The 15,392-nt window shown below is 47.9% G+C and overlaps 1 protein-coding gene across 1 annotated transcript in view; it reads right to left on the bottom strand.

Moving 5' to 3' along the window:
- Nup210 (nucleoporin 210) overlaps nucleotides 1-15,392 on the bottom strand; it is a 91,559-nt gene that overhangs the window by 52,289 nt on the left and 23,878 nt on the right. The window contains 7 exon segments of the mRNA XM_087904496.1: nucleotides 1,394-1,592; nucleotides 2,038-2,193; nucleotides 4,069-4,206; nucleotides 5,015-5,155; nucleotides 6,043-6,155; nucleotides 7,652-7,720; nucleotides 8,319-8,477. Coding sequence (XP_087760622.1) covers nucleotides 1,394-1,592; nucleotides 2,038-2,193; nucleotides 4,069-4,206; nucleotides 5,015-5,155; nucleotides 6,043-6,155; nucleotides 7,652-7,720; nucleotides 8,319-8,477 — 975 coding nt within the window.

The following is a 15,392-nucleotide window of genomic DNA, read 5'->3' as shown; positions in this document are numbered from 1 at the left end:
CCTGTGCCCTGACCCAGAGTTCAAGTTTCCTAGGTAAGATCTACACCCTCTACTCTGAGGGAGAGTCCAGCACTTTCTGAGGGAAATTCTGACCACAGAGGATTTGTTTTGGCTGCTACCTATTGAATCAAGACTCCTTGAGAAATCCTCAAGATGTCCGGAGGGAACATCTTGTAACTCTCATACCTGTTTTCCCGTGACCTGTGGAGACACTGAGACTCAGAGAAGTTGAACAGAATGCCATTAAGTGAAGGGGCTTATCAGCCCTGGAACTACTGAATTACAGGCACCGGAGTCTCCCTGTGTCCTAGGCCCAGAAGCCTGAGTGGCATCCTACTGACACCCTGTGGGATGGGCGTGAGGGCAGTGCAGGGGACAGTCCATCTCTGGCCGCCAGCAGTTTCTCTCCCTCATAATGCCACCTTTTCCATTCAAAATAGCTAACATGTGGAAACATTAGATTTTCTAAGGCCACCAGCCTGTGACTTTGCTTGGGCACTTTTCAGAGATGTCCTCTTTCCCTGTGCAGTTCTAGATGTCATCACAACTACAGGGGACACATAGTCACCTGGAGAGCATCTGTGCCATTTGAGACTTACATCCCTTTCTGCTCAAATACCTTCAGTAGGCACAAGCCCCCTGTGATGGAATAGGCCCTGATGTTCTAGGCTCACCATGTGTTATGTCCTGCCAGAGCTCCCACCTTTGGGGCATGGCACGGGCACATTCATTCACCAAATGCTGTCCTGGTTCTCGCCAACACCCTGCCCATAGCCTGCTTCTACTCATAACCCAAGTATCCCACAGATTTCCTAACCTGTAAATCAGAGCTAATCCTCACCTTGCCTGGATCCATGCCTCTGGAAAGCCACAGCTCACAGAAACTGGAGCTGCAGGTCTGTGTCCCGTCCCTGCGTGACTACTGGAGCAACCAAACTGCCCCCGTGCCTTCACTGGACACATGGCCCACCAGCAGCTCCTGTTACAGGTACACAGCCTCAATGAGGCCAACCAGGTAAACCGCTTGCCCCACAGATGCAGGGCTGACACTGTCAGCCACCACCAATACTACCCCCAAGACAAGAGGCTGAGAAGAATGTACCCAGGGTGGCCTGGGCCTGTCACAGGCATGACGACTGAACTAATCCAAACCCCAAGTACACATCATAGCATGGGCACCTGTTCCACTTCATGAACTGAAATAGGAACACGGACAGGAACCTCCTTTCAGACATCAAAGAGATACAGAGCATACAAGCTTGTCAAGGGTAACACATCAGGCAGGATTCAGAATGGACAGGAGCAGGGGCAAGAGCCATTTCTTAGGTTGTGGCCCCTCTGGTGCCCATAGAGAACCCACACCATCTTGGCTCCCGCTCTGCTACTGGCTTACCTGGCAATGGCTGGAACACACCCTGGTTCTCCACTTCTACCACCAGGTCAAAGTGGGAGCAGTCGCTTAAGGTAACCACCTCACTGGCCCCTCCAGGCATGAAACCACTGATTGTCAGGGGCAGCTCCAGGGTGTGGCCCACTCGAGCCTCCACCTGGCACGGGGCGAACTCCATGCTGCTGGGCTCAATCACATACACCTAGAGAAAGAGAAGAGCCCAGGCCCATCAGGAGGAAGACTAGCGGGGCTGCTGGTGTTTTCTACGAGGACAAGGTGAAGGGCTGGGCCAATGTCTGGAAAGGATGGGGGTGGTGGCAAGGATTCGCTCCCAGCCCCTTCCTCCCCAGGCCTCTCCTCCCAGTAAGGAAGGCTATCCCAGTCTCCCTCTCCTGACTGGCAACAAAGCCTGAGGTGGGACCTGAGTGGCTGGAGCACAGCTAGTGGGAACCACCCATCATGTTCTGAGTAGCCATGCGGTCAGTTCTATGGGGCCTGACTGCTTGAGATCAGGGCTGGGATGGGTCCATCAATCCCCCACACACCTACAACTATAGGCAGAGGAATAAGAGCTCCGAAGGAGGCCTGAGGGGCGACTGGAGCCTCTACCTTGAACCTCTCTACCTGATGTCCCGTCATCATCTTACCTTCATCTCACCAAAATGGAGAGGGTTCTGAACATCATGAGCCTGGATGACACTGAGTCCAGGGTCACTGCCCGTGGTCATGACGCCCTTGACAGTGACTGTGGCAACCGTGTAGCTTGACGAAGACCAGCTGAAGTTCCCACTGCCCCCTTGGGCCTAGGGAGGAAAATGACATGGGATCCATCCATCAGCCCCTTGCCCTTCCCTGCCTGGGAAAATACAGGGTGGGGGCAAGTATGCACTCTTGTTCATTATCACACAAACATGCTCATTTATTCATACTCAGATTGAACTGTGAGCATGCACACACACAAACACACACACACACACACACACACCTGCTCACAAATGCCTACTGCCATACATTCACACACCTGTTCACACTCACCATTCACACGTCTCCTTACACTCAGTCACATCTGATACCTACATTCACACTCACTTATGTTGATACCATAAATAAACACCACATGCACATATGCACACACACTCATGAGCTCATTCTCAAACACACACACAGCATACCAAGTACACACATGTTCACACATTCAAAAAAATCATACCTATATACACAGCCAAAGGCCTGCCCATAGAAATGTGGTACAAGCCAACATTTCCTCAGATGTTCCCTTTGGCCCTCCCTTCCTCCATCCTATCTCATTTCCAGTCTTCCTGTTCTGAGGATCTGGCAACAGACATACAAACACACAGTTATGACAGTGTCACCTCCCAGAGCTCAGACCTGGGTAGAAACTACCCTGGTCATGGACCCACTTGCAGAATTCACAAGCACACCCAGCACACAGCTCTGCCTGTTCCTAACCCTCTTCAGGGAGTTAATGACAGGCCTTCTTCTAGGTCAGAGATCAACCTGAAACCCCAAGTAAAGAAAGGTGACAGACTTTAGTGTGCAGAGGCCAGAGCAGACAGGATAGCTGCCATCATTTCTGCGGGTGGACCACAGGAGTGATGGGACCTAGCTGACTACTGGGTCTTGAGTCCTAGCTGAGAGCACCCCTGACAATCAGTACCACATGGCACTGGGAGCATCAATGGGCATGTGGTAGGGAGGGTGATAGCTGCACTAGATTTCCGTAACATAAATTACATTTATATTACTATATAAATGGACTCTACCCCATTTCTGTGTTTTAATTTCTGTCTTCGTTTACTTTCTGTGGCTGTGATAAACACCAGGACCAAAAGCACTCATCTTATACTTCCAGGCAGTCAGTCACTGAGGGAAGTCAGGGCACCTGGAGGCAGGAACTGAAGCAGAGGCCACGGAGGACGCTGCTCACGGACTTGCTCATCTTGCTGTTCTTTTCTTTTTCCTTTCTTTCCCTTCCTTCCTATGTATTTATTTGTTTTTTTGGTTTTTTGTTTGTTTGTTCATTTATTTTGAGTCAGGGTCTCTCTGTGTAGCCCCTGGATGTCTTGGAACTCCCAATATAGACCAGACTGGCCTTGAATTCTGAGATGTGCCTGCCTTTGCCTCCTGAGTGTTGGAATTAAAGGTGTGCATCACCATGCCCCACTCAGTTTGCTCTCTTATACACCTCAGGACCACCTGTCCAGCAGCTCAATCATCAATCAAGAAAATACACCAAAGGCTTACAGAGGCCAACCTGGTTACCTCTTCTCAGATGACTCTAGCTTAACTTGACAACAAGCAAACTAACAAAACCAACCAGGACAGTTACTGTGGTTTTTTTGTTTTGTTTTGTTTTATCTTGTTACATTGCTGCGATGGATACCTGAGGAATCAAAAAAAAAAAAATCATAAGGCCTGTCGCATTTAAAGCTGTTTCCTACCTCTCAAGAATAAAACTGAAGGCAAAAGGACAGCCAGATGTGAGATAGTCCTGTCTCAGCACTAGACAGTCTGAGACAGTTCATTCTAAGCCAACCTAGTGAGACCTACATAGTTCAGATCTTGTCTCAATAAATGAATATAGAAAAAGATGAAAACAGAGTCATCATCCCAAGGAAACGCCTCAAAGAAAATACCTAAAGCAGTCTCTCACTCACCTTTATGGTGTACTGATAGGCTCCCGTCTTTGGTTGCCATGGAAATGTCAGGATGCTGGGATAGAGTGTGATAGGGATATGAATGTCCACTTCCTGCTGGTTCCACACAGGTACCTGAAGCACATGGACCCCTCCATCCTGCAAGATGAGATTGCTGCATGTCACCATGGCAACCACATCATCACTAGTTATTTTCCTGTCACCTAGACCCTGCCCCTCCTTGAGGACCAGTCCATAAAAGGTAGCTGTGTTCCTAAGGATATAGTGTAAGATAGTGGACTTGGCAGGGAGGCTTGCTGTCAATCTTTAGTGGTCACTCGTGTACATTCTACTTATTTGAGTCCTCAGGTATTCCTCACAGGATGGATGTGGCTGTCCAAGTTCAGATAAAGAAACTGAGGCCTGGAGCATCTCACCCAAACGCAGAGCTGCAGTGATGAGGCATCACTGTCTAGGGTACAGACCCTTCCTACCTCTCCACATGCTGCCTTTCTCAAGTCTGGAGGGATTGTATGAGGCAGGGGAGAGGAATACCCTTGACAAAGTTCTGACTGGTAAAATACTGCTCCCCCAAGGGTTGATGAGGCTTTTCAGTACAAGACAAAAACAAAGGCTGAAGGACTCAAGTGGACAAAACGGATAATGGGGGAAAGCGGGCCTACTGCCCATGCTATCCCCAAACAAAATCTGTATTCGATCTTAGAAGGTGTAGACCACTTTAATAGGATGGGTGCAGGGTGGAGGAAGAGAAAGCTTATGGCAACAGGAAGATCCCCATCAAGCTATGGACAGCCAAGGGCATCTGGAGCTCAAGTCCAAAGTGGGAAAGTCTGCTTAGGAACCAGAGCAGTGGCACAGGGTTTGTCCACTGCAAAGTACGTACCAATTGACACTTCTACCCTCAGAGTTGGGTTACGGGTGCCCAGGGCCTAGGACATCAACTCACCTGGTCAACCACAGAGGTGAGGGTAGCGCTGATGGTTGTCTGGCCACTCTGGATCGCCCTGACGTGATGATGAGACCCATTCTGGGAAGAGGACAGAACCTCAAAGAACTCGGCAGGAAGCACAGCTTCAACTCGGATGTTCTGGAAAGGCAAGCAGGATGGGTAAGGGTAGCTTCTGAAAGGTGAGTGTGACATCACGAGACTGGGAGAGCTCCAAAACAGCAGCCAGGCCAGGCTGAGAGCCTCCGTGGTCCCCAAACCTCTTAAACAAAGCAGGCAGAAGGAAGGAATGAGGCCCCAGTGTTCTGAGTCCTCCCAGCAACCCTCCCTGCCTAGCATTGGGCCCCAAGACCCAGCACCACAGTTCTAGCTGGATGTGTGATCCTCAAGGGAGCTGACAGCCTACTGTCACTCTCCCAGATCCTGGAGTTGCAATGAACCAATGAATTTAAAAAGAGAACTGAGTCCCTGACAGTAGGGGCTTCAAACATAGCCATTGTTTAGTCATTGTTCAGGAGGGGACAGAAGGACCTCTGCCAGAAGAAAAAGGAGACTGGCCTCCTAAAATCCCAAACACCACAGCTAGAGACTGTGTGATCTATGTGAGGGCACTGGGAGGCTCTCCTTGGTGACAGAAGGATGACCACCACTCCCCAACTCATCTTCATGCATTCCCAGAAGCTAAACATGGTGGCCTTGGATACTTGAGAGCTTCTGGAAAGCAGTAGGTATATCCAGACTATCTCCAAAGCAAAATGAAGTGTCACCTCAGGACCCCATGTAAGAAACAGGAACACACAGAACTATCACCACTACCACTATCCACATAGGCCCTGCTGCCTGAGCTATCTACCCCCAGTCCTGCACGAGGGGATGATACCAACTCATAGTCTAACAGGGACCCCATGATACCATAGCCCTAAAAGTACCACAGGAAGCTCTGATCTGCGTATGTGGGGACCCTGTGGCATTCACTGCTCCTTAGACATTTGATCCCTCAGCATCCCTCCATCAGAACCCTAGTAGGCACTCATGTCAGATGGGTAGACCTTGTTGCTGGACCTATCAAATACTTCGATGGTGATTGCATACAGACGCCCAGTCTCAAGCACCCATCTGTCACCAGGGTGGACTGTGAACCCTAGAACAGGAAGTAGGGAGTTCAACCCTCAGGCTACAAGGGCAGCAGGACTGAGAAAGAACCTGAGGCTAAGCACTATATACCCACCCATGTAGAAGGCCCCAGAGCGTTGAATTGGCATGGCTGCTGGGGATGTAGAGGTATGGGACCTGATGGCCACCATTACTCCTGACTTAGAGAACCAAAGTTGATCTTTCTGATCCCTGGGACCAACACTGAATATACACACTCTAAACACTAATGGGCTCATCAGCCTGAACCTGACCCTCAGTAGGTTTAAGCTCTGAGGCTGTGGCAATCAAGGTTCTGACTTCCAAGAAGGTCCGAGGCTCCAGTGGATTTAGCCTGAGGCCACAACCCATCTAGACTCTGAATCCTCAGCTAGTCTATTCACTGGCCAATATAAGTCTATCCCATGGTCACACAGGTCGGGCCAAGACCATGGCAGTCTAGACTCTGAGGCTGAAGGATGTGTACACTGTGGTGATACTGTGTCTCACCTGTAGTGACAGAAGGTCCAAGCTCTCAGGCACAGCAGGTCTAGCTTGAAGCTAGGACAGGTTTTTGTATCCCAGGCTAGAGCACTTGAGAGCTCTGGACAAGGTGTATCTGGGTCTGGGCTCTGAGGGTACTGAGCTAGGATGCCATACTAGCTACTTCTATTCCCACGATACTGTTTGCTTTCTCACCTGCACAATACCAGCCAAGCTGCTCACTCTATTCACCCTTCCCACCACAGAAGTTCAGTCTGACACAGCACCTGTCATACACGGAATCTCCAGAAGTCTTTCCTCTGCCCTGGTGTTTATTCCCACCACAATCTTGCCACCTGTTTGTAACGGCCTCTGCTGTGAAGCTAAGTCTCATCACAGATCAATCAGGTAAAGGATGCTGCTGAGACACAAATGGTCACCCTCCCTGGGGTTGCTACTTGTCAAATGGATTCTGCATCACAAGAGGCTCACAAGCTCTCTGACAAGAGGTTCTTAAGGGTTTTGCTGCCCATCTGGCCATCCTTCTTCTGACTGAACTTTGGCGGTGTACTCCACAGGTGAGTTGCCTCAGACCCCAGGAAATGTTGCCATGGTGACACCCATGACACATATATCCCAAAGGCCTTGGTGCTGGCTATCACTGAAGCTCTCAGGCCCTAGTGGGCCTCAGAGTCTTCTACTGCTACAGATGGTTTCCTCCTCTCTCTAATGCCTCCTTCTTCTTCCTGGCCAAGGCACTGCCAACGGTTATGCCAACCTAAGGATGCTCTGTAGCTCAGCTGAGCACCAGGGTCGCCAACTTTGTCAGGCACATAGCAATAGTCAGGTCTGCATGATGCTGGGCTGAGGACTGATGCCCCTGAATCTGGCAGACAGTGGTCAGGTTCATGTTAACTAAGACACATACTGCCAAGCTGAACTGCAGTTCTTGTTTGCACTTTTTGATTTCTTGAACTGATGACGTCACAAGCTATCAATGTCTCCCCAGGGGGCCACACTTACCTAGGTACCCGGCTTCAACCACATAGATGGTGCTGTTGGGCAGCCTAGAAGCTCCTTGCATGCGGATACCTGAATTCTTCATTAAGGTACAAAACTTAAGAGACAAAATTTAAAAAGGCAGCTTGGGTTCCAGCCTGACTCACGTGGCTTGAGCACATGCAGACACCATGTACACTGAGAGGTGGGTTCAGAACCTCTAGTTTAGGCCAATTAGAGCAAAGGTGTGGGAGAGTCAAGACCCCTGCTGTACTGTCTACCCTAAAAACCAGGGTCTTTGCAAGGAACCTCCGGGACCACATGGCATACAATCAATCTTGGATTCTCAACAAGCTATATGCCAGTATTCACACAGCCCCTGCAAGGTCCCCTATGTGGGGGCTGTGGTTCCTGAGAAGCTTCCAGAGGCCTGGAATGATGTGTGCCTCTGCCACAGACTCCCGTCTCTGGGAGTCTCTCTGAGTCACCCACAAAGGTGAGAAATTCCACTCAGCGGGTTGCTATTTAGGTTCTTTCTGATTTTCAGGCAGATGGGGAAAACAGTGCTATTTTTAGTCTTGGCTGGCTTTAAAGGAGAAAAACAACTTGGCTTCAAAGTAGTAGGCAGGACACAGTGCCAGAGTAGAGGATATTCCTGTGGCCCAGGACACAGTGCCAGAGTAGAGGATATTCCTGTGGTCCAGTACCAGGTTACTCTGTCCCATTTGCATGGCAGTGACCCTTGATGTTTCCTGTGTCAGGACCGCCACAGGCCGGTTAGGGTCTCCTTGAGGATCTGGGATGCTGTTCTGAAGCTGCAGCTCATACTGATCAGAAGGCATTGAGAGTTCTGGATGTGAAAAAGAGACAAGAAAACCCGGGAAGGTAAAGATGTGAAATGCTGGGTACCAATACAGACTTCTCCAGGCCTGACTCTTGGCACCTGCCGTCAAGACAGCTGCCTGAAGAGCGCTAACTGGGGTGGGCATCTGACCATGCCCTGAACTGAGCAAGCTCTTCTCTATATCCGGGCTCCAGTGGGGTTCTTACTGGTATTACCAAAAAAGCTGTAGCCGATGGTCTCCTACTGAGTTTCAGATGCTCAGTTTACCATCGTGAAGAATGACTCTCGTTCTGACCACTCTCTGTGCATCCCCGTATCTATTTTGTATAAAAATACCTTTCCCAACAATAGTCCAGGACACAGAACAATTCCCCAGGAAATCACAGATTCTGGGAAAACCAACATCTGGGCAGAGAACATAAGCACTTTTGATCTAAATGACAACTGCTGACAAGAATTCAGTTCCCAGGAAAGAGAAAGTGAGAGCTGACTTCAAGGTCAAAACGCCCTGGACTTGCTTAGATGTCTCCTGACCAATTTCTCTTATCTCATCCCTCAACAACCCTAGGAACAAGGACTACTGATACTCCAACTTTAGACAGAGCTGAGCAGAAGCTAGCTCATGGTCTGCCATGACTTCCACTGTGTTGAGAACCCAAACTTCATATGCTAGAAGACTGGCCCTCAGCCTGGTAAACACTTAAAAGGGTGTGGCCCGGGGCTGGAGATGTGGCTCAGTTGATAAAGCACTTGCTCAGTAAGGATGAGGATGGGCGTTCAAATCTCAGCACCCACATAAAGCAAGATCAGTAGCTTGTGCCTACAATCCCAGCATTCCTGTGGCTAGATGGGAGACAGAAGAATCCCCAGAAGCTTGCAAGTCAGCTAGCCTGGTGTAAGCAGCAGTGAATAACAAGAACCCCTGTTTTAACCAAAGTGGACATTTAGGACCAACATTGAGGTTGTTCTCAGACCAGTGGCAGGTATACCCGTCATGTGTACATAGCCTACCCCCAGAGAGAAAGGGAGAGAAATCAATGATTGGGGGCTGGAGAGATGACTCAGTGAATAAGAGTGCAGAGGACCCATTTGGGAAACTCATGACTGCATATAACTCTGGTTCCAGGGGATCTAATACCTATAACACCATAGGCACCTGTACCTGCACTCACAAAAACACAGATACTTAATTTTAAAACCTTAACCTTAAAAAAAAAAGAAATTAAAAACAAAACATGTAGCTAGGGGAAGGTGGCTAGGTCACTAGAGGCATGGCCTTAAAAGGAATGAAGGCAGGTCTAGGACCCTAGTTAGCTCCTGTTATGGAAGAGCAAGCCTGGCTTCCTCTCTTACCAATGCGGCACATGGTGCCATCGTGATCCACCTGCCTTGAGGAGAAACAGTCAAGGGTCTGCAAACAAAAGGCAAAGCTGAACAAAAGCCGGTGCTCTTGGATTTCCAGATTGTGAGTTATATCAAGGACCAGAATAGCGACTAGGACATAGTCCTACAGCTAGTCAGGAACAGACGAGCACCCCCTGCCTCCAAGTCTAACCACTTTAGCATTCTCTCCCCTGCATCCTTGGCGTGTCCTAACCAGTCACTCACTCACTGTCAGTAGAGCTGTAGCCATGTACCACTTCTTGACCTGGAATAGAATATGGCCAGTGAAGGAACCTAAGGGGATTTGGGAAAAGAAGCAACTTGCCTACCTTCTGTACCTCTTGTGTGCTCGAAAAAGTGCTCAGTGACTTGCTTCTGAATCATAGGTCCTCAGAGTACAATCCCTAGACTGTCAGCATCACCTGGAACCTCATGTGGATGAGGAATGCAGGTGCAGAGGGTATGTCTGAAAACCTGCTGCATCAGGGGTGGGGCTCAATAACATATGTTCACAGAAGCCGTCCAGGTGTGTTACTACATGGCCATGAAGCATCCTAGCAAAATGTTTTCCCATGATTTCATTCACTGTCCTCTACTGCCTAGGCCCTCAAAGGCCACAACAGCTGAGGCCAAGTCAGTCCAGTTACTGCTTGAGCTGGTAGCAGACCACGGTACCATACCATGATGCAGGTTTAGCAAACCTGCAGAATGTAAGAGTTATAGAGTCATATAGACTTCTGCCTAGATTCAGTGGAAAGCTATAGAAACCCAAGAAAATAATGCATGGATGGGGCTGTAAGGATGCAGCCCAAGTTGTCATGGATACTCAGTGTTGGAAGATGCTAGGAGCATGAACGTTGCAGGCAACAAGTAGAGTCAGCCCTAAAGACAGGCTATGTGGGATATAAATGGGAAGGCAGCAGGTGCAGGACTGCTCAAGTCCACTAGAGCTCAATTATACCACCGTCATGCAAAGGATGCTGGAACCGAACTACAGGGCTGAGTGTTGGCCCTGCTGGGCTTGGACTTGCTTCAGTTCCATCCTTGCTTTCTGTATCCCCATTCCTGTCTTTTGGACTAGAAAAGGTCATTTGAGGACTTCTGAGGTATAATCCTTTCGTACACTGACAATATGTAATCCTCTTGTTGGTTAATAATAAAGCTGAATAGGCCTATAGGTAGGCAGAATAAGGCTAGGCAGGAAAGTCAGAAGTACAGGAAGAAATGAGGGTGGAGTCAAAGAAGAGATGAGCCAGCCCCTGGGAAGGCAAAATGCTAGAGAACAGGTAAAACTATAAAGTCACGTGGCAAAATGTAGATTAATAGAAACGGATTGATTTAAGTTATAAGAGCTAGTTAATAAAAGCCTGAGCTCTAGGCCAAACATTCTATAATTAATATAAGCTTTCATATATTTATCTGGGACCAGGTAAGCAGGACAAAAGAAAAGCTCTGCCTCCATTTACAGAAAACTGTTTTAATTTGTTTTCTGTTGTGATAAACACCATAATCAAAAGCAAGTAGAAGAAAAGTTTTATTTCAACTTATAACTTTAATTTTATTCTTAATGTGTCTGGGTGTTTTGTCTACATGTATGTCTGTGCACCAGTGTGATGCCTGGTGCCCATGGAGGCCAAAAGAAAGAGTAAATCCCCTAGAAACGGAGTTACAGATGGGTGTGAGCTACTACACAGGCACTAGGGATCAAACCTGGCCCTCTGGGAGAGCAGCCAGTGCTCTTAATCTCTGAGCCATCTCTCCAGCCACTGCGTGTACACACACACACACACACACACACACACACACACACACTTATAGTGTATAGTCCGTTATAAGAAAGTCAGGGCAGGACCCTGGAAGCCGAAACTGAGCACATGGAGAAATGCTGCATTCTAGTTTCTTCTCATAGCTCGCTCAGCCTGCTTTCTTACACCATCCAGGAACATCTGCCCAGGAATGGCACCATCCACTAGGCTGGGCCTCCACTAGGCTGGGGCCTCCCACATCCACTATTAATCCAGAAAATGCTCTATAGACTTGCCTACAGGGCAGTCTGAAGAAGATGTCTTCTTAATTGAGAGTCCCTCTTCCCAGATGACTGTAGTTTCTGCCAAGTTGACAAGACACTAGCCAGGACAATGACAAAGCTGGGGACTTCCTTTGAGGAGTGGCTGGACCTAGCTACCATTTGGGGACCCTTTACAGGATACGATGCTGTAGAAGTGCAGCAGCCTGGTGTCCCCTGGATGCTCCACAAACAAACTTGAGAGAATTTGTAAGCTATCATATGGATTTGGGTTATAGTGTACAGCAGAATCCTGTGGGATAATGCTCTTGTACACTGTAAAGATTTGTCACTCATATCGGTTTAATAAAACACTAATTTTGCCAATAGCCAGGGAGGAAGTATAGGCAGGGTGACCAGACGAGGAGACTTCTGGGAAGAGGAAGGCAGAGATGCAGTCACCAGCCAGATGCAGAGGAAGCAAGATGAGAATGCCTCACTGATAAAAGGTACCAAGGTCAAATGGTTTATAATTAATATGAGCCTTTGTGTGTTTCCTTGGGACTGAATGGCTGTGGGATTGGGCAGAACAGAAACTTCCGTCTACACCAAAGGACTCCAGAACCCAAGGAAGGAGCCCAGTAGAGACCAGCCAGGAAGATGAGGAAGATGAGGAGAGACATTTTTGGAATGCTGTAATCACTAAGAGCAACACATCAAATGAAGAGATTGGTTAGGTTTAGTGGGACTCAGGATCAAGTCCAATCTGAGCAACAGAGCAAGACTCCTACAACACACACACACATGCACAAAATTTCTCTTATAAGCCACATGATAGGAGCAGCCATGGAACCATAAGAAAAGAATGTCAAGGACTTTCAACAGAACTTCAAACTCTTCTGGTATCAGAAATCCCCTAAATGTGTTGAACATGGGACACAATGTAGGGAGACACACGGCCATAGCTCACATGGGTCTGCATCAAGTGCTCACACAGAAGCAATACAAAAATACACAGTGCAGAAAAGGCATTCCGCCACCAGTGACACATACACATATACACTAGCACAGCCCTTGTTGGGAGAGTGCAGCAGCATTTTAAGAATGAGTTGGTCTGGAGATGTACCTCAGAGGCGCTCTGCTGGCTAAGCCTGTGTTCCTGTTTTGTGTTAGAAGGTCCTTACAGGCTGGGGCTGAAGAGATGGTTCAGGGATTAAGAGCACTGACCACTACTCCAAAGGACCCAGTTTCAATTCCCAGCACACATATAGTAGATCACAACTATCTAACACCCTCTTCTGGCCTCCAGACACCAGATACACAGTGGTGCAAGAAACACCCATACACATTATATATCTAATAATATAAATATGCATACACATATATACATACACACATATATTTTAATTAGAAGGTTCTGGGGCAAGAGAAGTGGCTCAATGGTTAAGAGCACTTGTTTGATTTATTACCAGCACCTATATGAAAGCTCATAAATCATCCATAATGCCATTTCAAAGGGATCCAATGTCCTCTTCTGCCCTCTGCAGGAACACAATGGAGCACATACACGCAGGCAAAGCATCCATACACATAACTAAAAGGTTTCTGCAGGTCATCTAAACTGTAAACATCTATACTCAAGCCAAAGCACTCATCTTGAGAAGTGGCTGTAAATTCAGAATTTGTTACTGGGAAGGGGTACCTCTTTGATCACTTTCAACGAATCTTCATACTTTTCTATTTGAGACAAGGCCTTGATCCATAGCCCAGGTTGCCTTTGATAGCATATTCTACCCCAGGATCATCTATATTCATGATCTGTCTGCTTCATCCTCCTGAGGGCCTGATCAGAGACACTACCATGACCAGCCACAGATTTCTTTAATGTGAAAGTCTCAGTGAAATTTCCAATTTCTAGACTTCATAAATTTATGGAAGAAAATGTCAATTAATATAAGTTGGATATTAATTTTCAAACAGAATGGTTAAATTCAGTTCTGGAAGTTAAAAGATATGCCAACAACTAAACACGTTGAAAACACTCAAAAGACAGTGATGGGGAAAAAAGACCACATGATGAAAATGGCGGAGTCTCCACCTGTGTGCTCTGCCCTTGGTAAACCAACGCCGGCAGGCTGTTTCCCAGGGCATCCTTCCAGAAGCCTCTCCAAGCCTGGCCAACGTCATCAACCATCACATAGGCATGTGGCCAACTGATGAGAGCAGGGGACTCGCCTCTTTCTGGCTCTGGGATGTCTCTCCTGGGCTGTGACCCTCAATTTCTACGGCAGATGAGTCACCAAATCTCCAAAGTTTCTGAACCTTTGGCAGGTCTAATTCTCTGTGCCATGAACCACTATGTTATCTACTTACCAAAAGGCCCAACAATAGAAATTTGAGGAAGAAAAGGGCTTTGGGCTCACAGACTGAAAGGCACAATAGGGGAAGTATGAGGTGGCTGGTCACACATATCCACAGTCAGGAAGCAGAGCCGGGTGAACTTGGGTGCTGATTTATAAGCTCCTTAAAATACTAGCCCAGTGTCTCCCAGCCATGTTGGCTCCCCCTCCTCTCCCAACCTGGGCAGTGTCATCTCTTATGGACCCTGTGTAGTAGACCATCCCCACCTTATTGCTAGAAGAAATGCAAAGACCAGACACTATCCTTAGTATGTTTTCCTGACTTTCTTTTGAAGGGACAGTGGCAAAAAGATAAGACTCAGTTGGACTCTATAGCTCTGTGGCCTTCAGGTTTTCTTCTGTGTCCCTGCCTACACCAGGAGGTCTTCAAGAAGCTTAATTTCCAGGGTTGCTGAGTCCTAAAAGGAAGAGTTCTCAGAACTATGCCAAACTTCAGAGGTGCTCAGTTCTAGTGAAACACTTTCGGCAATGTCCACCTGTAGCTAAAATTTCTTCTGCGGGGGAATGTAAGCAAAAGCCACCTTTCTTCCAAAGAGCCCAATGAAAAGCCGAGGCACAATCCCTCCAAAGTTCACTCTGGGGAACCAAGGAGTTTATTGGACTTCCTTACAGAGCATAGATGAGAAGTTGCTTACAGGGATGTGGGTACTCCTCCCACAACCAGCCCAAGCATTATCCAGCAGATGTTGACTTTCCTGTAGGCCCATGCAAATAAAGCAGCCAGGTGGCAGGGAACAGCTGGATAGTCAGGTGAGAAGTCCATGTGCCTTTCCTCCTCTCTATGTAGGATGTAAACTGTAGGAGAACCTAGCTGGGATGATCTTTTGCAAGGAGCACACGTCAATGTCCCAAGATGCCAGTGGCTTAGCTCAGAAGACAACCACAATGCTACCCTTTCCAAGTCCTCATCTTTCAAGGCAATGCTACTCCTGGCCTGTATCCTTGCAGAATTTTATACAAGCCTGCTTGTGTTTTCTGGCCTTTCACGCTCCCAGCCATGTTCCTTCTTAGGATGTCACACTGGTGACCAGAGAACTCCACTTAAAATTGCTTCACCAAGGTCCCAGAAAACCTTGCCACAGTCTTAGAACCATCCTTGCCCTTCCATAACTT

The sequence above is a fragment of the Myodes glareolus genome, chromosome 3 (genome assembly GCF_982192425.1).
Source record: "Myodes glareolus chromosome 3, mMyoGla1.1, whole genome shotgun sequence".
Classification (NCBI taxonomy): Eukaryota; Metazoa; Chordata; class Mammalia; order Rodentia; family Cricetidae; genus Myodes; species Myodes glareolus.
The sequence above is the reverse complement of the archived record's forward strand: the minus strand, read 5'-3'. Positions and strand labels throughout refer to the sequence as shown.